The sequence below is a fragment of the Palaemon carinicauda genome, chromosome 21 (genome assembly GCF_036898095.1).
Source record: "Palaemon carinicauda isolate YSFRI2023 chromosome 21, ASM3689809v2, whole genome shotgun sequence".
In the NCBI taxonomy this organism is placed as follows: Eukaryota; Metazoa; Arthropoda; class Malacostraca; order Decapoda; family Palaemonidae; genus Palaemon; species Palaemon carinicauda.
In genome coordinates this window covers 98,962,165-98,988,248 of record NC_090745.1, presented here as the reverse complement: position 1 = coordinate 98,988,248, position 26,084 = coordinate 98,962,165, and the positions used below count along the sequence as shown (strand labels likewise).

The 26,084-nt window shown below is 40.8% G+C and overlaps 2 protein-coding genes across 4 annotated transcripts in view; one reads left to right on the top strand and one right to left on the bottom strand.

Annotated features, from left to right (window-relative positions):
* LOC137615345 (inactive phospholipase C-like protein 1) overlaps positions 1-26,084 on the top strand; it is a 1,261,629-nt gene that overhangs the window by 890,114 nt on the left and 345,431 nt on the right. The window lies entirely within an intron of this gene.
* The window catches only part of LOC137615347 (damage-control phosphatase ARMT1-like), a 57,242-nt gene that overhangs the window by 22,271 nt on the left and 8,887 nt on the right, over positions 1-26,084 (bottom strand). Inside the window, exons 3-5 of the mRNA XM_068345152.1 lie at positions 18,301-18,415; positions 17,956-18,091; positions 7,836-8,001 (exon numbers count right to left, since the gene is read on the bottom strand). Coding sequence (XP_068201253.1) covers positions 7,836-8,001; positions 17,956-18,091; positions 18,301-18,415 — 417 coding nt within the window. The remainder of the gene's footprint in view (positions 1-7,835; positions 8,002-17,955; positions 18,092-18,300; positions 18,416-26,084) is intronic.

Genomic DNA, 26,084 nt, shown 5'->3' with positions numbered 1-26,084 from the left:
GCTCTCTCGTCTTTGTGTGGGTGGGGTGATCACGTCGGCAACGTGTGTAGATACACCCGAAACCACGGAGGGAAACGTCTGTTCGTCGATCAAGGCCTGTGGAACCCATAAGTCCTTCGACATTACTTCTCCCCTGGGCTTGGGAGCTTGTAAGAGGTATCGGACTAGGTGAACAACTGGCACGAACAGACGAACCCTCGAACGCAACACTGTAACACTTTGCGCATATCACTTTATCACTTTTGATTTTCTGTTTGCACTTATTTCACTGAACTCGAAACTTTAAGTGGTTTGTACCTGAAACACGCAATCCTATCCTTCATTAAAAGGTAGTAATTGCGAAAACAGTATTACAATGTAACAGAAAAACATAATGAAAGATAAAGAATTCAGTGGCTGGAAAAGAGACTAAACACTAGATCAAATAAACTACGTTTAAAATCTCTCACCGCATAAAGCCTGGGAACAAGAAAAAACTCTAGAAACGTTTTACCTTCTTCCCCTATTGCGACTAGGGAGCAAAAAACGAGAACAACGTTACCCGCTTGAACGAAACGTTTATCCTCCTCTCTCTCCCTCCGTCTCTATCTCTCTCTCTCTCTCTCTTGACTTAGAACCTGAGAGATGAGCCCAATTATATATATCGTTAAAACATATTATTTGTTAAAGGAAAAAAACTGAAAGGTTTCCCAAATAAAAAGTTCCTTTATTAGAATTAAAACCATTTAAGCTAAGAAAGAATGAACGAAACGCTAGAATCGGTTTACTCTTATGCAACGTGAAACCGTGAAATACTCTCTCTCTATCGTAACGATAGAGCGCAAGTTGAACGTTCTGAACGTCAACAACTGCGGAGACTAAACCAAACGTTAGTTCAACTTTGAAAACAGTACGAGACTATCAAAGAAATTCTTTGAAAAACATTAAAATTAAAATAGCATAAATTCTTAACAGGAAAAACGATATGACGGGCTCAATGTTAATTAACTTCGGTTCCAAGTAAGGACCGCCTACTATTAGGAAAGGTCGCATATAAACAAACATAAAAATTAATTTTTATAAGTTTATAATAAATGGAAAGTTAATCGAAGAGGCCTATAAATGGCGGAGAGATATAAAATAAATCTATAACTTTGTTAAGCAAAATTACCAAAAACCTAAACACGCTTCCGTCTAAGGGAAGGGTGGGTCATAAAAAGTGAAAGAGAGTCTATACTCTCTTCGACACCAACACTTCCGTCTAAGGGAAGGGTCGGCCATTTAAAAGTGAAAGAGAGTCCATACTCTCTTCGTCACCATAATAAAATCTATCAAAAACGAGTTCAAGTTTTGAAATGAAGATAAAACCCCTGCATAGCGAAAGCTCAAAACTGGAATAGTGTACTTCACCAAAAAGTTGTGAAAACAAATCCAGTTAGGGACGGCGTATTAGTAGGTCTTGCCGGAGGCACGACAGAGGAAAAATTGAGTTCTTGTTGACAAGAAGTACTTGAGTACCTACTCACAGATGGCGCTGTTGTGTACACCCCCACCTGTATAGCGATCGCTGGCGTATCCCGACCGTAGATTTCTGTCGGGCAACAGAGTTGACAGCTACATGATCATCGGGTAAGATTAATATTGAAAACTACCCTTTAATGTACAGAACACTTAATGCATGTACTACAGTACCCTAAACTAAAACAGGCACAAATATTAAAGGTGATTTTATATCATGCGTTTCCTAAACACGCCAAAAAGCACGATAAAAAATGGCAACCAATGTTTTGTTTAGTTTATCTCTGATCATAATGAAGAAACAAACGCATTTACACATCTGTGTATAGGTTAGTTTTTGCACCGATTACATTGATTATTCAGTACAGTATGTTGATTTTGTTATTACCAATGTTTTACTTAATTTTTCTTAGGACTTCCAAATGAAATGTTTTTCTTTATGACGCCGCCTGAAACGATGGCGTCATAAACTATGCTCAGTAAACAACCACGCTCAGTAAACAAACGAAGGCATTTAACGCGCATGATGAAAGTGATAAATAATGATATTACAGTAAAAGCTTTTAGAAAATATGTTATTACAAATATTATTTACCGTATCTATATAAAATCATACATACGTAGCAAAGCAGGAAAACAATTTACGTGAGAGAGAGAGAGAGAGAGAGAGAGAGAGAGAGAGAGAGAGAGAGAGAGAGAGAGAGAGAGAGAGAGAGAGAGAGAGAGAGAGAGAGAGAGAGAGAGAGAGAGTTGTTTTACGTACGTAAAAGTAAATTTAAAAAAAAAAAAATAGCCCCTTTTCATATAAAATAGGTTATTACAAATATTTTACTTCATCATATTACAGTAGTCTGTATAATACTGTAAAGTTCAGTACAGTATGTTGTTGTTATAGTCGTGGCGATGAAATTCTCACGAAACAAAAACATGGCATTCGATTACAACAGCTGATTCATTCTCTCTCTCTCTCTCTCTCTCTCTCTCTCTCTCTCTCTCTCTCTCTCTCTCTCTCTCTCTCTCTCTCTCTCTCTCTCTCTCTCTTCGTGTTATACAACTTACATATACTGTAGATGAAGAAACTAAAATTAGTTTTCTTAGTGTCAATTAAATACGAAACGAAAAAATTATGCCAAATTTACATCCATTTCAATCGTTGCTAAAAATACGGCATCCGATTTCCTCAGCAAACCACTATTTTTTGGGAAACATCATTTTATTCTAGAAAATTGCTACTCTTTAAATAGTTAATTGCACATTAAGAAAGCGTGTACTTTTGTTTTTAAATTTTGGGTGTGTTTTAAAAATCAAGAGTATTGTTGACTTATTTTTGTTTTACTTTTGGCTGTGATTAGATCAGCTGACGTCTAGCTGCCGCTCTTGAGAGTGTACGAATACACTAACAAAGTATCGTTTATACCATTTCTTAACTTATTCAAACCGTCTATACAGTTGATATTACATAAGCACCAATGTGTTATATCCTATCAAATTTTTTTGTTTATTACATTTAAATCAACACACACAAACACACACACACACTCTCTCTCTACCTCTCTCTCTCTGTGGGCTACTTTTCACTACCTCCCATTCCTTACCTCTCTCTATCTCTCTAATAAATGATATCTTTGTTGCTCCTCAAAGTTTCATTTATATTGAAAATCAATCATGATTCAATTTCCCTTACTTTCTCCAATCTCGCACCATCGGTCACATCGCGGTATTTTCGAAATTTCCGGAAAATCCGCGATATATGTATATACATGCGTTATGAAAAAAATCCGAAGTAGTGAATCCGCGATGGTCGAACCGCGAAGTAGCGAGGGCTCACTGTACTGTTTATACAGTACACACACACACACTCACACACACATATATATATATATATATATATATATATATATATATATATATATATATATATATATATATATATATAGATAGATAGATATATACTGTACATATACAGTGAACCCTCGCTACTTCGCGGTTCGACCATCGCGGATTCACCACTTCGCGGATTTTTTCCATAACCCATACATATACAGTAATATATATATATATATATATATATATATATATATATATATATATATATATATATGTATGCATGTATTTATGTATATATGTAGGTATGTATATGTGTATACATATAAATATATATATATATATATATATATATATATATATATATATATATATATATATACACACACACACACACATATATATATATATATATATATATATATATATATATATATATATATATATATATATATATATATATATATATATATACACACACACATATATATATATATATATATATATATATATATATATATATATATATATATATATACACACACACACATATATATATATATATATATATATATATATATATATATATATATATATATATATATATCTAAAGTAGGAAGATGTGATGTAGTTCTAAGGGAAAAGTATGGGAAATATGTCTGGGTAATAAGCAAAGCCCTACCTCCAGTTTGTTTCTACATTATGATCAGAGATAAATGTAAACAAAACATTGGTTGCCATTTTTTATCGTGCTTTTTAGCATGTTTAGGAAATGCATGATATAAAATCACCTTTAATATTTGTGCCTGTTTTAGTTTAGGGTACTGTAGTACATGCATTAAGTGTTCTGTACATTAAAGGGTAGTTTGTTAACAGTACTACGTACAAGGGAAGGTTTTAAAAGTCTGAATATACATGTTGAATAAATAGGTAAATATGGTGTCACTACTTCGCGGATTTTCACCTATCGCGGCCGCGACTGGAACCTATCTACCGCGATAAACGAGGGTTCACTGTACAGTAATACCTTGAGGTACGAGTTTAATCCGTTCCGGGACCAAGCTCATATTTCAATTTGCTCGTATCTCCGATGAATTTTTCCCATATAAAATAACTAAAAACAAATTAATCCGTTCCCACCCTCTGAAAAAAACCCCCTAAAAACAGTATATTACAGAGGAAAAACATTTTCTTAATGGTTGTAATCAACATCCTATGCTAACAAAATGACAAATAGCTATGAAATGTTTATGATATGTAACATTATTAGGGAATGTGTGGAGGAGGAGGAGGGAGAGAGGATGGGGAGGAGAGAGACTTGACGGCAACACGTTCGGTAAGTAACATAACCTTAACTTTAAATTCAACTTGAATGAAATTCAACTTTAAATTTAACTTGAATAAAACTAGCTTACTGTACACACACTTAAAAATAAAATGTTAATCTTACACTACACTTAACTTTACTCTACATTTTGTTTTCATTTTAATCTTGGCTCTTTTTGCCTTGCTTTCCCCTGCACTTTTTGTCTCGCTTTCACCTGCACTTTTTGACGGCCTTTTTAAAAGAAACCTATTTAGGGATGTTGCGAAAATGATGCACGCAAGTGTCGTCACACAAGGCTAACGCACGACCACTCGCCAACTTGTCTGGGTGCCTCTTTTCCATAAAATTAGAAAACTCCTGCCACTTCGGTAACATGTCTTTGATTTCTGCCGTAGAAAGGCGGCCCTCGTCTTCCACCTCCTCCTCGCTACTGAGCTCCTGCAACACTTCCGAATGTTGCATCTCCTGGAGCTCGATCAATTCCTGTGTCGTTCACATCTTTCTGATGCTCCTCGACAAGGTCGTTCACGTCTTCCTTGTCTTACCTCCAGCCCCATGGACTTTCCAAGAGACACGATTTCATCCATCACAACAGGTTCGGGGTCATCAGGGTCTGTCGTATCGAACCCTTCAAAGTCCTTCTCAGCAACGGAAGCTGGCCACAATTTCTTCCACGCTGAATTAAGAGTTCGTTTTGTGACACCCTGCCACGCAGAGTCAATAATTTTCAAACAATGCACAATGTTAAAATGTTCCTTCCAAAATTCCCGAAGGGCGAGATTGGTGTTATCTGTGATATCGAAGAATTTCTTGAACAAAGGCTTCGTGTACAGTTTTTTAAAGTTGGAAATAACTTGTTGGTCCATGGGCTGGAGGAGTGGCGTGGTGTTGGGCGGGAGATAAAGGACCTTGATGAACCTGAATTCATCAAGAATGTCCTCTTCGAGACCAGGAGGGTGACCAAGGGCATTGTCAAAGACCAAGAGACATTTCAATGGCAGGTTTTTCTCCAAATATTTTTTGACTGCCAGACCAAAGCACAGATTAACCCATACTGTGAAGAAATGCTGGGTAACCCAAGACTTGGCATTAGCGCGTCACATCACTTGCAGTTTTTCTTTAAAGATCCTTTGGCTCTTGAAAGCACGTGGGTTTTTCGAGTGGTACACCAGCAGTGGCTTGACCCTACAGTCACCGCTGGCATTGGTACACAAGGCTAGAGTTAACCGGTCCTTCATGGGTTTATGGCCCAGTAGTCGCTTCTCCTCTGCCGTGATGAAAGTCCTCCTAGGCATCTTCTTCCAGAAAAGGCCAGTTTCATCACAGTTGAAGACTCGATGGGGGATGTAGCCATGTTGGGCGATAACCAGAGCAAAGGTTGTGACGAAGTCCGCCGCAGCTTTCGCGTCGGAACTTGCTGCTTCCCCATGCCTCACAACCGAGTGTATCCCAGTCCGTTTCTTGAAATTATCCAGCCAGCCATGACTGGCTTTGAAGGTTTCCGCTGGCGTCGAAGTCTCTCCTTTCTCGGCTGCTTGCTTCCTTTTCAAGTCATCATAAATTCTACTGGCCTTCTCGCATTTGATCGTCTCGGTCAGGCTATCTCCCGCCAACTGCTTCTCTTTTATCCAGATCAAAAGAAGCCTCTCCATCTCGTCGTGAATATCACTACATAGCTTGGAAAGGATGGATACTCCTTTGGAAGGCTTGGTGCTCTTTATAGCATCCTCCTGCTTGAGGATGGTACATATAGTCAATTTACTACACTCGTAATGGCGAGCCACCTAAGTCACTTACGCCACCTTCATATTTTGCGATTATTTCATGCTTCATCTCTATTGTCATCATATGCTTTTTCTTCTCACTACCCTTGTTTGCACTCGCTTACTTTGGACCCATTGTTTATTTAATGAATTATGCACTGATTCACGCAAAAAACACTTTATGAAACAAAACAATACGGCCGATGGTCGGAGATAACTTTACGCGACAGAGATGCGACGGGAAAGACCAAACAATGCTGTCCTCGTGAGCAGCCTCTTGCACACGCGGCCACCTGGCGGCCGCATAGGGAACTACTGTACAGTCATACCTCTCTTCCCGAAAGACACTGCTTACGAAATTTTCAAGCTATGAAACGAGATGCGAATATTTTTATGACTCACTTTACGAAAGATGAGATTTGCCCGCCAGGCCGAGAATAAAATAGTCACCCATCACAGAGTTGAAGAAAATGGGTTCAAACAGAAAATGTAGCTGTAGTCTATAATAGGGGTAACTATAATAGTACAGTATTATGTAGTATTGTATCATTTTCTATTTATTGTTACATTATGTTGTAATAACTACTTAACTTACATGTATGAACATTTAGTTTAGGTACATTGAATGGTTCAATTGTATTTGGCTGTACAGTATTTCATTGAGGTTATACTGTTGCTTTATAATGAGATTTAATGTGGTGTTTCGTAGGGTTTGGAACAAATTAGGCAATTTACAAGTGAAATGTGACTCAACACGAAAAAAATCACTGTACGAAAGCCACTCCAAAACGAATTAATTTTGTGTTGTGAGGCATTGCTCTACCTCGTATCTCAAATTTTTCCCTGTATCTCAATTTTCTCATATCTTGGGTCGCTCGTATCTCAAGGTATTACTGCGTGTGTGTATATATATATATATATATATATATATATATATATATATATATATATATATATATATATATATATTTTATGTACATTGTATTAGCTATGTATTATGTAAGGACCTGATGGGTAGGGATGTAGGGTAAAACAAAAAATCAGAAAATCAGCTGTCCGCTGATGAGGATTGGCACTGTGACTTGTAAGTATGGCTAATTCAAGTAAATTTAAAACTTGGGCAGGGAAAATACTTGTACATATATAAAAGATGTTACAAATTTGACTAACACTACAAAATAGACTAAGAAAGGTAGTGTTACATTCAAACACCTACTAAAAAATCCCTTTGTATTCAATTAGGGGCAGAACATGGGGGAAAACATTGCAAGAATATCTATCATTTAATGTTTATGTCATTAAAGACAATAGCTCTAGACAAATATATTCAAGAGGAAAATGACATTCAGTACTATATATGTTTATCAGTTAAAATTTTCAGAGCCCAAATTAGTTTATTCTATATTAAACACTTTAGCTCTTACCTCTAATAACTGAATAAAATTTTGCTTTAACAGCTGATGAGTAAGCGTAGGGAGTATATTCAACAAAGAGATGATATGTGCAGCTAGTGATTCCACAGCTTCCTGCGAATCTGTGAGGCTTTTCTCTTTCAGATCTTGGAATGGGTCATGATTCTGAAGAGCATCACTGTAAAGAAATTTTTTAAATAGTATTGCATGACTGAGTGATGTGCTTTATACAAATTTCAAGTAAAGTTCTGCATGATGCCAAGTGAAATGTTTCAAATATATTTTTGTTAAAATCAGAATTCCAACAAAATTTCATACTTAACCCCTTCGATACGATGACATCATTATAGATAAAAAACATGTCTGGGGATACAGACGGTGATGTCTGTATACTGTATGTCATTATTATTATTATTATTACAATCTAAGTTTTAAATTTAAACCATAAGGAGGTTAAATTACTTGTATATCCTACAAATGAGTAAAGCACATGGCCGTATATCATAAACAGTTCACACTCGGGAAATTTCACTAAAATATCTCCTCCTCTCCCTTTCTCCCTGATATCAGCCCCTCCTCCTCCTTTCTTCAGCCAACCAACAAAATCTTTGGTATTATGTAAGAGCTATTTTAATCAGTTTTTGTTTCCATAAAGAATAACATCACTCTTTCTAGCTAATGGCGACATTTGCTACCTGAGGCATTACTCAAACCACCCCCTAACACCCACAGCTTAGAGACGTAGGGATTCTCACATCTCAACTTACCACCAACTGTCTTTATTCATGATTCTGTAAGGTCTATTTAAGTGTATTCGTATGTTGGCATATATGTTCAAATCACACAAAAATTACTACGTAGCTCTTCAAACATCATCGGTTCTCCATCTATTACTCTCACAAGTCCCACCCATGACACCAAAATGTTTTACCAGTAATGCAAGTTGTTGACTTACGAGATTTTTCTTTTTCTTATTTTATTCTTTTTTTTTTAACAATCATTTCAACAAAATAATATCATCATAATGTCTTATATATTTCATATTAGTATTGTTCATTGTTTTCGTAAGTAAAAGTTATCCTACTGTCATTATTTCCCTTTTATGCAGTATTTGTCATGTTCTTACACGTGGTCTCTATTTCCAAGCTCGTGAAATACCAAAAACCGGAATTATCCAGTTCATAGTGACAGTCACACGCAAGATGGAATGACAAGCGAACAAACAAACATTATGACAAAAGAACTAAATTTATATTACATGTGTGTGTGTGTGTGTGGGGGTGGGGGGAAATAGGTTTCTTTTGCAATCAGTGTTTTGTTTATCATATACCTTTAAAAGGAAACAACTGGATATTTTAATTATATTTCTGTATAATTATAACTGTCAAGTAGTTTTAATACCTTTCAACGGCTATTTGCTTTGGAATTACTGTATGCCAAATTCGATGCATTCCTGCCCGGATAGTAATGGTGGCCCTTGTGGTACCTTCATGAGCAGAGTAGAAGTGGATCCTTACCGAAGAAAAAGATGTTTGGTGGAATCTCCATGTGGGTATTGTAGGGAGTGTTTATCCTCTCAGTGCGATAGATATCATTCCTGTCAGAAGAAGCAAGCTAAGAGAGATCACTCTCCTCCTCCTCCTCCTCCTTCAGGTAGTGAGAAGAAACGAAGGGTAGGTTCAGCGATGAACGTTATCTCCCCACCAAAGTTTCTGTAATGGAGGACATGGCCAAAATTTCTTGACATGTTGTTTCCTAGTTAGTAATGTGTGATATGAAATTGAACCAGTTCTTATCGCGGATCCCCTGGCTACGGCAGCTTCACTCTCTGAGCCAGATCCGCTTGATGCTTCAATACCAGATTATACTGTTATGTCTAGATCCCCCTCACCCCCAATGAGTGAGCTGAGTGGGGATATGTATTTATCAGACTACAAAGTAAGATGTTCACCCCTATAGAAGTGTCTCCCATTAGAACAGTTAAAGCACCTTCTTGTTCCAGGAAGGACCTTAGAGTTGAGCTTGGCATTTCCCCTCGTACAGAGGCAGCCTTATTGGAAGATACTGATTACCAGTTTCCTACTCGTACTAACGAGAAAGGCTTGCCTCGTACACCTAGTGGTCCTTGGCAGTAAACTCCTCCAAAGAGCGCTCGGAATGAGTCAAGAGATTTGACATCTCTTTACAGTACTACGAGAGTGGTCAGACCGCTTGGGCTATGTCCCCCTTACCAGAGTTGGCAATACAGTACCTTCATGTTCCAAGCAGGCTTCTCCTTCTAAGCTTTCTAAGCGGGGATGTTAAGTGTAACTATTCCTGCCATTCCAAGATATTCTTCCAAGAATACCATCAGGATTCATAAATTTGAACGTGCTGACATAACCAGATATGATGATGTCACTATATGCTTTACCTCCTCTGTCCGTGAGGTTACTCACCTGCAGCCTAGAAAGGGTGACGCGTACAAGCAAGTTGTCACCCGTAAGCGTCGTGACGTCACCGAACACGCCGCCATCTTGACGCATGGGAGTATTCCTCTGCATCATGATGATGCTATAAAACAATGTAACTATACATCCATCTGATGTTAGAGGATGTAATAAACCATCTTCACAAATCCAAAGTTCCACCAGAGTTTTATAGGCTCTCGGCCAGGAACCAATGAGATAGAACTTCACCCTACGCAAATAAGAACCATGTGCCTTATGCTAGAAACAAACCCATTAATTGTTCAAATAGACTCCGTCCTTGCACTCGGTCTGACGATTATGATTATCAGGATAAGAATTTTTTGGAATGCTATACTTTCTCAAAAAATTCTTTACAGAAAGTGGATAAGGGGCAGGGAAAGTTTCCCCCCTTCCTGAGGATCACTCCCACACCGGATGTAGAAGAGAGGATCGGCAGAAGACATAGATAAACATGGCCCTCGCTGTAGGTGTTCAAAATGGCAGAGTACTGAGATCTCTTTTGCCTCATAAAAAGAGTTCCAAGAGATGCTTCAACTCCTCTGCTCCCCAATCAGGATATAGAGATGAACGCTCTTATGATGGGAGCAAACTAGACTCCTCCCATTCCTTCTCTGTCTCCTCTTCCCTTATTACTCATGGAAAAAGAAGGATGTTGGAGGAAGATTAAAGAGCTCTCTTAAAACAGAACTTTCTCACCAGGATATCATCACTACTGATGATTCCCAGAAAACCTTTTGGCATGCATGAGTACAAACTCTACTGCTGTACTTCCCTTTGAGGCCCCAGTATTATGGTCGAAAGCCTCTCACTTGATTAAGATCATGAGCCTAATCCGCCACTCAAGAGGTTTAGATGAGCCTCCCATAGTGCAGATGGTAATATATGGTGCGGCATCCACGATATCTTCCCATAATCGCAGAAATCGCAGAGCCCCAGACTTACGTTTGACGTGGCCTTTTCCAACCTGACAAAGGACACACTTGAGTTTTTGAACTCTCAAGTCTCTGCTGCTGAAAACTCGTTGAAAGCAACTAGATCATCGAAACTTCGGCCACACCATTGAAGATTTTATATCAACTCTGGTGCTTTTCAGAGAACTCTTCCCATTGACCCAGATGTGGCCAACAAAGTACCTTCAGTTCCGGCGGAAAAGCTGCTGAATTCAGCTTCTGAATTGGCAAACGGAGTTAAAAGCCATGTCAGTCATTTAGACCTGCTCATGGATAGACCACTGGTCTGGGGTACTCCCTTGCTTTGCCAATTCGAGGAACTTCAAGGATGAAACTGTAGTGGAGGAGTTCACGGAACTCTCAAGATCTGGTGCTAAGGCCAGAGTTCCTCCTCCACCAAAACGTTTTTCTTTGGGAAAATTGTGTTCTGAAGAGGGACATTCCTGTCTTAGCGAAATGCTTTAGACTGCTAGCCCCTAGAGATGCTACAGTTCTTAGGAAGTCTGACCTTATTAATTCTCCTTCTCAGAGAAGAGGAGGGCAATTTTACCATTTTTAGTGATGCGAGAAGTGTCCTACAAGCTTTAGAAGTTTTTAATTCCAATAACCCTTTAGTTTTAAAATTTTAAATTGGCTTCTATTTATTGGCCTGAAAGATATAACATTTCGATTTTGCTGGATTCCGGCACACTTAGGTGTGTCTGGAAATGAAGAGGCAGATTCACTGGCAAAGAATGCTGCAGCCGAGTTGCTACCAAGAAGGTATCCCATTCTCTGTAATGATTTTTTACTGAAAATTAAAAATTTTGTTTATAATAATTAGCAATAGCACTGGGATAGTTTAACTGAAAATAAGACGAGAGAAATTGCGAATGTTTTATCCCTTTGGAGGTATAACATGATGCCCCGAAAATGGGAGACTACTCTTTGCCATCTCTGCATTGATCGAACTCGGATGATACATGAGTTTATGCTGGCTGGCCAACACCAACCATATTGCGACGACTGTTTGGTACCCTTGACAGTGAGGCATTTGTTGACTTAATGCCCCACTTATAGCACAGAAAGAAATAGATATCTGTTTGAGGCTCAAGGTGAGGATAGCAGGTTCATCTTTGCCAAGATCCTTGGACATGATGTGTCGTACAATGCTAGCGGCATCTTAAAATTTATTTCAGATGCAGGTGTTCTGAATGCTATCTAATCTTTATAACAGTTACTTTTTTGGTTTTAATTTAATATTTTTTTAGTCTTTATTTATAATAAACGATATCAGTGGCAAAGACAGATGTCAGGATGCCAGAGAACTTCAAATCATTCATTCACTCATTCTCACTTGCCGTCCTCGGACGAGACCAAGGCTATCGAGAAATTAGAGAGACTGGGACAGAGCCCGTAGTCAGCAGAGTAGCGGCACCGAGGATGCCCACTTCTCAGAAACGGACAAAAAACTCGCCTTTTAGGCCACCTCCCCAACAGATGCTATCTCCCTCCCACGGACGGACAACAGCCTGGAAGGCAGAATTCTAGGCCTGATATTCATCAAAGAAGTCATTCCACCAGTCAAAGAGGATGTGGTGGCAAAAGTTCATGCTTGGGAGGGCTTGTCCCCCAGCTTACCAATAGTAAAGGATACCTACAATGCACTTGGCAAAGGTGGCAGGACTTAAGAGCTGACCCTTGGACGGTAGAAGTCCTCCCTTCAGGGTATCAGATCTCGTTCATATACTGTCCACCACCTCTGACCAGAAACCGGATCCATATCATATGAAAGGATCGCCCTAAGAACTACTCCTAGCAGAGAAACTCTCCAAGTTGCTAAGCAAAGAAGCAATGGAGGAAGTCTTTGACAGCTCTCCAGGCTTCCTCAGCAATCTATTTCTGGTAGAGAAGCTGACAGGAGGTTGGAGACCTGTCATAGACCTCTCCCTCTTGAACATCTATATTTTGCAGACAAGGTTCAAGATGGAGACTTCATCCTCTGTTTTCCGGGCCATCAGGAAGAATGACTACCTTCTGACCATAGATCTGAAAGATGCTTACTTTCAGAGTCCCCATCCATCCTGCTTCCAGGAAGTACCAAAGGCTTCCCTTTCACGACAAGTTTTTCCAGTTCAAGGTGCTGTGCTTTGGTTTATCTACAGTACCTCAGGTCTTCACCAAAGTCTTTGTCCTTGTCTCAGTCTGGGCTCATGCCATGGGCATCAGGGTCAAGAGATACCTAGATGACTTGCTCTTCTTGGCAGAATCCATAGCTCTACTGCTAAAACACAAAGACCTACTACTGGATCTGTGCAAGGAGATAGTAATCCAGCTGAACCTCCAGAAGTACAGCCTCGTCCCATCTGGGCATGGACAAAGACTTGGTGTAAGCCACAGCCTTCCCTGCTGCAGAGAGAGTACCCAGGTTCAGGACTTTGACCGCAACTTTCCTCAAGGGGGACCTCCTGCTTACCCTGACGTAGCAAAAGTTGTTAGGTCACATCTCATTAGAGAAACTTGTCTCCTGGGGAGATTGCATCAGCGTTCGGTGCAGTGGACTCTGAAGACCCAGCGGTCACAAGCTTCAGACCATCCTGGAACCCTGCTACGATTACCTCAAGAGGTGATATCGGACTTCTTGTAGTGGCTGAACAAGGAGAACCTCTTAGTGGAAACACCCCTTCAGGCTCCTTCCCCTAGCTCATGCTGTTTACAGATGCGTTTACGGTCAGAAGACAAAAGCTTCCACATAGACTTCTAGAGAGGAAAGTGGCGTAATTCCACTTTGCAAAGACTCTGACAGGTCACTCCGCAATATTGATGAGTGATAACTCCATGGTAGTGACCTACATCTCCAAACAAGAAGTGTAACCTCCCTTCTGCTATGCAACCTAGCAGTAGAGATTCTTGAGTGGACAGTCCCAGGCGATCTCTTTCCAGGTGAGTTTTACCCCTGGGAAGAGAAAAGTCATTGGAGACCATCTGAGCTGTCAAGGGACGAGAGCTGGTTCAAAATGGTCTTTGCTTCCTCTAGTTGCAAGGAGACTTGTGACTTTGAGGGGTTCCCCATCTCTGAAATGTTTGCCATCCGCCTAAATCATAAACTCCTGGTTTATTGCCCTCCAGTCCCAACCCAAGCTGCAGTACTGGAAGACCATTTCAATACCCATGAGACAGTCTAGACTTCTATGCCTTCCCTCTGTTCTGTCTGATTTATCAGACACTGAACAGAATCAAAACAACTAAGGGAGTCATGAGTAATGCTAGTGGCCCCAAGGTGGCCACCAGTGTAGTGGTATTCAGACCTGTTGTAACTTCTCATGGAAATACCAAGAGAACTTTCAGAATGGCCAAACCTGCTATGCCAACCTCCCACAAGAAAATTCCACAGTGCAATATATTAACTATCCCTTAATTGCTGGAGACTATCCAGGATCTCCTATGAAAGAAAGACTTTTTAAGACCAACTGCGACGCAACTTTCCAGATACCTCCGATAGTCTTCCGGCAGCAGTTTACTAAAAAAAGTGGAAAATCTTCTATGATTGGTGTTGTACGGAGAATATTGCTCAACTCAAGGCCACTATTCCCCTAATTACATAATTTTTGGTGTTCCTAAAGCACAAGAAGGTCCTTTTAGTCACTGCGGTGAAGAGCTACCGCTCGGCCTTGAGCCAAGTATTCAAACAAAAAGGACTGGACCTCTCAGCCTTGATGAGGAGTTTTGAGCAGTCTAACCCTCCTCAAGAACTAAAACCTCCCTCCTGGGATGTGACAAAGGTCCTACAGGCCTTGAAGAAAGCATATGCATAAAACCTTAGACAGAGACCTTATCTTGATGACAGTCTTCCTCCTTACCTTACCTTCAGCCAAGAAAGTGAGTGAACTGCAAAGTATATATTACCTAGTGTCACATTCCAGAGGGTGGAGAGATCTATCTTTGTCTTTTGTTCCCAAATATGTGGCAGCAACCCAAAATCCGGCTGATAATGATATCAGGTTTGACTCTTTCACGATATTGTCTCTCAAAGAGGTGACTGATGACCAGGATGACATGTTACTATGTCCTGTCAGAGCAGTATGTAAATATCTAAAAAGGATGCAGTATCTTAAGCCCACAATCTCCAATCTGAACACCATTTCTTTTTGGTTGAGAGATTATCATTGAGAGCCTATAAGTCCTCAGGGGAAAGATCTCCATGGTGGCCCCCTTGAGCACATGATATACGTGGGCTTGCTGCAACCTTAGCATTTTGCAAAAACCACTCAGTAGCTCAAGAGTCTAGAAGAGACAAACCACTTTTACAAACCACTACCTTAAGGTTATACACACAGGTCCTTAGACACCTTTTCCATAGAACCCGTTGTTGCTGCACAACAAATAATCTAATCTAAACACTCATGGGACAAGTACCTGCTCCTATCCATGGCATGTTATTCTCTGCATTATAAAGGTGTTTATGAGTATTAAGGAGAATGGTGATTTTGATCAAACTTGAAGACCTCACTTAAAATCTCTCTAATGCAGGTAAAAATGCCTTGTGTTTGTTTGGCAGATATATTGATGATATATTGAGTATACTGTATCAATAATGCTAGCCACTTGATGTCCATATAAATTCACCCTGGCAAAGCTCCCTGGAATAGAGCTGAAAGCCCTGCCTGTACGAGCCGGCTGCACTGTTCACAAATAATTAATTTTCATCTCTTTCTATTACTATAGTACAGTAATTGTATCTTGGTGATAAAGGACAGACCTCCTACCTCACGGAGATTTCCTCCCACCTAAGGAAGACTCCCCATTAAATAACTCGGAAGTTTGTATCCGCGTACAATAAACTAGAAATTCTATACAATTTGTATTTTTCCAAGCAATACAAACCAGAGTTATTTACCAAAGGTCCCATATAAGCCATCCAGCAAGTCTTTGACCAGAAGTGTTGTAAGAGTTTGATACAATGACACGTCAAGGGCAGCAGTTGCCTATTGACGCAACATGACGTAATCTATTGATTTCTTTTTGATTGTCTGGCCGTGGAAAACAAAACCAGAAGTACATGTAACCCCATTAAATGACTCAGGTTTGTATAGCTAGAAAAAATAAAAATTATATAAAATTCATAGTTTCCCATTTTATAATATGCCGTAATCATAAGCAGTTTAAACATACACAGTAAAACAACTACATTAGACAAATTGTAATTTCTGGGGGTTTGGGAGAGATTAATTCAATTCACATTATTCCTTGAGAAATATTTACTAGGTATTTATTGTTTTTGTTACTTGACCTTCATTCTGGAATGAATCAATGACAAATAAAATAAGGAAGTAACATTCAACCATCTCGCTTGGGAAATCACTATGTAGTGTGTGGAGTGTATGAAAGCATGTAAGTAATGATCAGCTAAGCAATATTTCTATTTCCCTTCACATACATTTTTTTTATCAAAAGTTAGTGAGAAAGAATAGTATTGAGTCATTATCATCATCCAACAAAAATAAGCTGCTTCACTCACATGCTCCTTTCTAGAATGTGCACATCTATTTATTCAAAAGAAAGCATTATGCAAAAGGTCTTGAAATTAATTACAGTACTACATTAAATTGTAATGAATTAAAGTGTTTTAATAAATAAAAAGGCTTCACAAATAGACAATGATAAAATACGGCTGGTTTTCATATTTTCTAATAGTAGCAGGAAACTTCCTTGGGTGGCTGAGGTAAACATACTGTATGACATGTCACTACTGTAAACAGCCCAAGGCTAACCCCTCCAGTATATCAGGAAATCCAGATAAAAGCCGAGTCCTTCTGATTGAAAAATGAGTAGCCAGGCCATTCAGAAAAATCCTTTCACGAATCACAACAAAACTGATGTTATGAAATTAGATTACAGGATATACGACTCATAATTAACAAATATTCTATGCATAGTAATGAAAAATCAATTAGTATGGGTGTCAGAGTAGTATCTATATCTAAAGAAATTGCTGGTGGGTGTGTGTCACCATAAACAAAAAATAATCTTTAGCATCAATTCCTTAAACTACAAATATCACAGTACTTTCAAATGTTTAAAGCGTTATAGTGAAGAGAAGAATTTCAAACTACAGCACATAAATAGCGAGAGAATTTAAAGTAGACCTACGGATCCAGATGGAACTTGCGCAGTACAGCTTACCTTGGAAGAATGCACGTTTTTGGAAATTCAAAAACCATATACAGTACAGTACTGTATATATAAGGGATAGGTTTTCAAGATGAAAAATCAATTTTTTGAAAAACCAACTCTCATGTCAAACACATCTACACAAGAACCTAATCGTTAGGTATACTTAGCCTTGACTTACTAGGTATGAGAAACTAAAAGAAAAAATTGTAAAACCAACAACTCATATATGACACCATATACAGTGGAGATACCATACTGCAACATGCTAAGCTACAACCGTATTTGGAAAAGCAGAGTTCTATAAGCCAAAGAGCTCCAACATGAAAAAATAGCCCAGTAAGAAAAGGAAACAAGGAAATAAACTACAAGAGAAGTAATTAACAATTAAAATAAAATATTTTAAGAACAGTAACAACATTAAAACAGATCTTTCATATATAAGCAATAAAAAACTTCAAAAAAACAAGAGGAAGAGAAATAAGATAGAATAGTGTGCCCGAATGTACATCCAACGGAAGAAACTATGCATTGTAAGAAATATATTGTGAGAAATCTTACCACAAACTAAATGATTCATGTATCTTTGCATACATGTAACATTCTAAGTACAACCATGAAGCCGTAAACCACTTAGGAGGAACTTCATTTTCAGTTATGTATTTTTCAAATTCACGATTCCATATATCTGTGTCATCTGAAATATATAAAATATGTGGGTATGCAAATATTCTTATAAGACATACATTATCAGCTACACCAGATATGTTTCTGTTACATGTTTTTATAGATATCTTAGCAACTTTAAACTTTCTATATAACTCATTTAAGTCTTAAAAATACCTTGCTTAACATTGAAATCATATTAGGATAAATGTCTTCAAAACTGTAAAGGAGGTAACTTACCAAACATTTGAGGAGGATCTCGTCTTTGCAGCAGACGCAAACTTTTATTTGTCTGGATTTCATTTTTTAGTTGTGAGAGTGCACTAACAACTTGCTTACAACCTTCTAGAGCGTCCTAGAACCAAAATACACAGATTACACTAAAATTTCTTCTTATAAATAACATAAAAAATCATGAAAAAATAATCTAATCTCATAAATAAAACTAAAAGGCAACTCATTCCTATTAAACTTGAAGGGACACAATCAGATCAACCACTACTGTTCTAAGTAATTTGCATTAACACTTAACAGAATTAAAGAAAATAGACAGAAAAACTAATGATCATATACATTTTTGCTTAAAACATTAGCCAGTATAAAGTGATGAATCAAAACCACTACATATACTTGAAAATTTATTCTCAGGGACTCACAAATGTGAAGACAAATCTTGAATCACTACTTTGGGGCGTTTGAATAGTCCATATACAAGTACCAACTTTTATGAGTTTTCTAGTTTTGTTTCATCAGCGAACCCAGTATGAAATGGTCTTCCTTGTCACATAGTTGAATACCTGTAACCTTACAATCTCAAAACAGGTGCAAATATGACAAACTTATAACAGAGTTTGTATTCTAACTAACATACAAACCCGAATTCTTTACTACAGGAGATATTCTAGCGGGAGATGGAAAATACGGCAGAAAAACCTTAACAAGGTCGTTAACGACCGGGCAGGTAATTACCCTCCTGTTAGTGGCAGGGGACCGCCGGTCGGTAGCTGCTGTTTACCTTCAATCGGATTCTAGCTAGGACTATCCTAGGGGGCAGTGATGGAGGGAAGATTTGTATACAGAATTCAGGTTTGTATGTTAGGAAAAATACAAACTCTGTTATAAGTTTGTCATTTATTATTATTATTATTATTATTATTACTATCCAAGCTACAACCCTAGTTGGAAAAGCAAGATGCTATAAGCCCAGGGGCTCCAACAGGGAAAAATAGCCCAGTGAGGAAAGGAAATAAGGAAATAAGTAAATGAAGAGAACAAATTAACAATAAATCATTCTAAAATAAGAGACAACGTCAAAACAGACATGTCATATAATAAACTATCAACAACATCAAAAACAAATATGACATAAATAAACTATAAAAAGACTCATGTCTGCCTGGTCAACAAAAAAGCATTTGCTCCAACTTTGAACTTTTGAAGTTCTACTGATTCAACCACCCGATTAGGAAGATCATTCCACAACTTGGTCACAGCTGGAATAAAACTTCTAGAGTACTGCGTAGTATTGAACCTCGTGATGGAGAAGGCCTGGCTATTAGAATTAACTGCCTGCCTAGTATTACGAACAGGATAGAATTGTCCAGGGAGATCTGAATGTAAAGGATGGTCAGAGTTGTGAAAAATCTTATGCAACATGCATAATGAACTAATTGAACGACGGTGCCAGAGATTAATATCTAGATCAGGAATAAGAAATTTAATAGACCGTAAGTTTCTGTCCAACAAATTAAGATGAGAATCAGCAGCTGAAGACCAGACAGGAGAACAATACTCAAAACAAGGTAGAATGAAAGAATTAAAACACTTCTTCAGAATAGATTGATCACCGAAAATCTTGAAAGACTTTCTCAATAAGCCTATTTTTTGTGAAATTGAAGAAGACACAGACCTTATATGTTTCTCAAAAGTAAATTTACTGTCGAGAATCACACCTAAAATTTTGAAAGAGTCATACATATTTAAAGAAACATTATCAATACTGAGATCCGGATGTTGAGGAACCACCGTCCTTGACCTACTTACAATCATACTTTGAGTTTTGTTAGGATTCAACTTCATACCCCATAATTTGCACCATGCACTAATTCTAGCTAAATCTCTATTAAGAGATTCACCAACCCTAGATCTACATTCAGGGGATGGAATTGATGCAAAGAGAGTAGCATCATCTGCATATGCAACAAGCTTGTTTTCTAGGCCAAACCACATGTCATGTGTATATAGTATGAAAAGTAATGGGCCAAGAACACTACCCTGTGGAACACCGGATATCACATTCCTATAATCACTATGGTGCCCATCAACAACAACTCTTTGAGATCTATTACTTAAAAAATCAATAATAATGCTAAGAAACGACCCACCCACTCCCAACTGTTTCAGTTTGAAAACAAGGGCCTCATGATTAACACGGTCAAAGGCAGCACTAAAATCAAGGCCAATCATCCTACACTTGATACAAACCCTCATTCTTTACTATAGGAGACTTAGTCTTGAGGCCAGGGTGGCCAAGGAGTTCCCTATTCCTAGGGAAGATAGTCCTCAGACTAGACTCTTTTGAAGCAACAATCTTCCGTTAATCTTCTTTCTTTGTAGATCCCCATAATCTCAGCACGACTGAAGGTTCGTAGCTTCGAGGAAACAAATGTTTCAGGATGAAGTGGGTCAGGAACATTCGACTCGGACCCCTTCAAACTTAGGATTCCCCCGACCTTGCCAAGGGGAAACCTCGTGACCACGAGTATAGCTTATACCCTGTGAAAGGAATCAGATGAGTATCATACCTTATTTCCATTGGCGAGTCCAGCTGAAACTGGATACAGACAAGGATCCCCAGATGGGAGGGAGAAGGAGACGAAGAAGATAGATGGATGTCCTTCTCAAAACCTAGTGTAACCCAGAATCCTCAGCCAATGGTTACTGTCCCCTGAAAGGGCATAAGGTAGCTACAGCACCCGTTGACCTGTCACAATAGGCCCTATAGAAAGGGTGTCTAGAGACCTATGAGTCACGTTGCTCAAATAGTAAGCGTGAATGTAGATTGGCGTTTCCAGACCCCAGCACTTAAGATTTGGGAGACTGAGAAATTTCTCTTAAACGCCAGTGAGGCAGCCACTCCCTTAACTTGATAGGATCTGGGTTGTGCTGCCTCTGGGTCTCCGTGAAAAGACCTCGCAATAACTTTCTTGAGCCAGAAAAGGATGGTGTTGCGAGAGGTTCTCTTCTTTACCTTGTTGGTACTAAGGAAGAGATGACGGAGATGTGGTCTGAAAGGTTTGGTGCGCTTCAGATATTTCTTTAGCACCCTAACTGGGCATAGTAACGACTGGTCTGTATCCTGTGTTACCTTATTGAGGCTGGAAAACTGAAAATCTCGAAATCTCTCATCGGCAGATGAAGGATTATGAGTCTAGCCACCAAGCCCAGTACGAACTTGCGAGACACTCCCCCCCCCCCCTTGAAAGGGTGACGACGTAAGACAGACCATGTAGCTCACTGACCCTTTTAGCCGAGGACAGAGGTACGAGGAAGACGGATTTAAGGTTCAGAAAGTAGCCTGAGGCCCTTAAGGGCTCATAGAGCAGACCCTTTAGGGAACGTAAGACACAGTGATGGACTAATCTCAACTGGGGGGCAAGATCACTCAAAACCCCGAATCAACCAAGGTGATGTCTTCTGAGGCGGAGAGGTCAACCGATTCTCAGTCTACAGATGAGGCAGCTCAAGGCTGAACAATAGCCCTTAATCGCCGAGACTGAGAGGAGCTTTTCCTCACTGAGGTACAAAAGGAAATCTGGGAACTACTGATTCCTCCTTTTGAGAACCCAATTGCTCCACATGGTCGCTGTTGTAGCGGTTAACAAGTCCATTGTCTTGGCCCCAGCAGTTAGAACTTCCTGTAGGGACTGCCTGGAGTCTTGGTTTGACAAGTCCTCGTGGCTCATGAGGTTGCCGACTGTACCAGACCATGTGTCAAGCCAGAAGGGACATTGAAGTCACTTCCACTGCTGAGGCTTCTGTGACTGAGAAGAGCCTGGAAGAGTAGTGTGTCTCTTCGAGGATTAGCCCAGTGTGAGCCTCGCCGTAAGGGGAGAAGGGTTGACGTCTCTGATCTCGGTGAACAGACCAGGTTCAAAGGTTTAAAGGTCGCTCAAGAATGGCAGAGGCAAGGGACAGTGACATTGCACTAACAGTTAGGATAATGCCCTAGAGACTGACCATATATCATATGATCAACGACCAAGCCTCCTCTCCATTCCAGCTAGGACCAGAGAGGGCCAGGCAGTGGCTGCTGATGACTCAGCAGATAGACCTATAGGCTCCCTCAAACCCCCCAACCTTAGCTCCCAAGGATGGTAAGGTTGCAGGCACTAATGGCACTAACGAGTCTGAGCGGAACTCGAACCCCAGACTGTCCAACACCAGTCAGACACGTTACCAATCAGGCCACAGCCAAAAGATCAATTCTGGTCTTAGGGTTTGGGGTGGACGACATAGCCTGTCTAAGGCTGGAGCGTCAAGAGGTCGAGGAGACAGAAGCAAATCGCCGAGGAATGAGATATTACACATAGTTCTTAGAGTCCTTAAATAGGAGGATTCTAAGTTGACGAGAGTCGAAAGACTCTCTGTCATAAGAGTAAAACTCTTGATGACGATGGTGTCGCGCATAGCGCTAATTGCGTGCGTGCGCGGACACTCTGTGCTAATTGTTACGAGAGCCCGAAGACTCAGTGTAAATGAAACTCGAAGGTTCCACGTCGTGTGAACTCGAAAGTCCAACGCGACAGAGGCCCGAAGGACTCCTAAGGTCATGAGAACCCGTAGGATCAACATGACGAGAGTTCAAAGGCTCCCGATCACGCCCGCCGAAAGGGTGATCGTCACGAGACCCCGAGGGGTCAACGTGAGGAGAACCAGTAGGTTAAAAAAAACGTCTCTTTACAGCACGAGGGTGAGAACGTCAGGGATGAAGATAACTCCTCCACAGGGTAGATTTGTTCTCCCGAAGGAGAACGTCGCTTAAGACAAGGCTCTCGCTCTGCCCCTGGATGAGAACCAAAAGCGTAAGGGGGAAGAGCGTGGATCAGCAAACTCCTACAAGTTTTCTCTCGTGAATGGGAGGAAGGTTCTCCGGAAGGCGATCGCCTAAAACAAGCTTTCTCCCTGCTCTATGGGGAAAAGCGTAGGCGTAATAACCTCTCTCTCGCAAACGAGGGAGAAGTCCTCATATTGCCTAAGGCAAGATTTCTCACCGCTCTAAGGGAAAAAGTGTAGGCGTAATAAATTTCTCACAGGCGAACAAGGGAGAAGTTCTCCCGAAGGAGGACATCGCCTAAGACAAGTTTTATCCCAGTTCTATGGGAAAAACGTAGGCGTAATAATCTCCCTCTCGTGAACGAGAGAGAAGTCCTCCCGAAGGAGGACATCACCTAAAACAAGCTTTCTCCCAGTTCCATGGGAAAAAAGCATAAGCGTAATCATCTCTCTCTCGCGAACGAGAGAGAAGTTCTCCCTAAGGAGGACATCGCCTAAGACAAGTTTTATCCCAGTTTTATGGAAAAAACGTAGGTGTAATAATCTCCTTCTCGTGAATGAGAGAGAAGTCCTCCCGAAGGAGGATATCGCCTGAGCCAAGCTTTCTCCCAGCTCTTATGGGAAAAAAGTGTAGGCGTAATAATCTCTCGCGAACGAGGGAGAAGGTCCCCTCGGAGGAGGAACAAGCCTTACACTTGCTTTTTCCCCAGCTCAAGGGGAGAAAGCACAGTCTTCGGGGACAAGATAGCAGAGGTAAAACTCGTTGAGCTGTTCGCAACTCTTCACGAAGGAGAGAAGGATGCTGAATGGCTGAAGTGAGGAAGCTCTCCCTCTGAAGGGGGGTGGTTCTCTCACGCAGCCCAATTCCAAGGAAGGTTATCACTCCCTCGTAAGGGAAGGTTCTCTAACACCTGGAGGCGAACCTCCTAGCAGTAATCTATGTTTCCCAACAAGTTGATCAAGTTGCAGGTTGACAATGAGTGCTACCTTGTAACATGGGCAGCTCATGAGCTGCCACATGAAGCGCAAGATAACGGACAGAGCGGCCGAAGCCATTGACATTGTGTTCTACGTCGCTGCTATCTAGGTGTTTTCTTTTAGCCTCTCTAACACGTTTCCCCTTTTCCTTCTGCTCTCAACCGAAGAGAAGAAGGGCTGAACCCCTGCATATTCTTACGAGGTTTCCGAGAGACTCGTAATCCTTAACTCATTAGGGAGCAAAGGAACTGGGGAGGTTGTCTTGTCTGAAACACGAGTGAGGGATTGACCCCGTGAGTGTATGACCAGAGATTTGCGTGTGTAGCGCTAATTGCGTGCGAACACATTGCGTGACGGGAGTCTAAAAACTCTGCCATAAGAGTAAAACTCTTGATGGTCATGGGCACAGCGTTGGTTGAGCGTACGCAAACACTCCGCGCAACAAGAGTCTGAAGACTCTCTGTCATAAGTGTAAAACTCTTGGTGACTTGTCTCACGAGAACCAGAAGGTTCAGTGTGATCATGTGTGCCCCTAGAGGTTGTGTTGCGAGAACCCGAAGGGCCAGAGCAACGGGAAATGGAAGTTTCCCTTGTCACGAAACACCAAAGTGGAAACGTGACTAAATGCACGAGAGCCTGAGGTTTCAGCAACTTGAGTTGCGAGAAAACGAAGGGATAGCGCACCGGGAAACCGAAGTTTCCTTGTCACGAGACCCTAAAGGGTCAGAGATCAAGAAGTCGAAGGCAAGAGCGATCTTCTCTGAAGATAAGGAGTGAAAGCGAGGAAAAGCGCTCTTTCTGACTTTTCTAGAGAGAACGGAGACCCTCAAACTATTATGCGAAGAAGAGGGTTCAAGGTCAGGACGTGCTTTGCCCTTGGCTGCGTTCCTGGCTTCTTAGATGATCCCTCGTAAGAGAAAGACGACAGCGAGGCAGAACGATGACAAGAGGGAGCGCTCTTCTTAGGTTTGTGCCAAGAGCACTTATAGTCTCGAGGAGACAGAAGGCGAGGAAGAGCGAGAACAATGATGTCTCTTCCTATATCGCCTGTCTCTTGGGTGAGAACATGTAGGTGAAGGCGCGATAGCTCTCCTTTTCCTCTTCTCTCTCTCCCTCCTGACCTCCGAAGAGGGCGATGACGAGGAGGAAGCGCTCCTCTCATGTTTGTGACGAGAGCGCTTATAGTCTTGCGGCGAGACATCTCGTGAAGAGACAGAAGGCAAAGAAGGGCGAGAACAATGATGTCTCTTCCTATGTCGCCTGTGTCTCCAGCGAGAACGTCTGGGAGGAGAGCGAGCTCTCCTTTTCCTCTTCTCTCTCTCCCTCCTAGCCTCGGAGGAGGAGGAGGAGGAGGTATTGCGATGTTTGCGCTCGCGACTTTGTAATTTGTAGATGCGCAACGGAGTGCAAAGTAGGCGCCGCAGGAGCTGAAGTTACTATATCCAATAAAACCTCCGTGGGCGCTGACTGAGTTGATGGGAGGTAGGCGAGGTCCAGAACTCCCGAGGGTTCCAAAACAGAAGGGACCTGAGGCACTACCTTGCCCGCGAGGAACTGGTTCCAAACTTCCTCCGAAGGGGAACCAGGAAGTCCAAGGGCAGGCCATACCGCTTGTACATGATCTGGAATGGAAGCAGTAACGGAGTCACTCCCGGTGGCGGAAAGTATTGCCTCACTGGGGGAGGCAACGTGATCCGCCTGACCAAGGGGAATGGGGGTTAAATCAATGGTGCCAATTTTCCTTGACTTCCCCCCGGAGGGAGGCAGGCAAAGAAGAGAGGAAGAGTCTGAAGGGAGAGATCGAGAGGCCGAAGAAGAGGTCTGTGACTCCTTACCTTCGACGGCGATCCTTGAGGTAGAGAGTCCTTCTAGGATTTCCTCTACTACCTCTCTCGAACTTCTCCCACTGAGAGGGCGACCACTTCTACATACTTGGCAGGGGGAGCCTTCAGAACACCTATGACTCTGTACCCAGGGCATAGGGAAAGAGG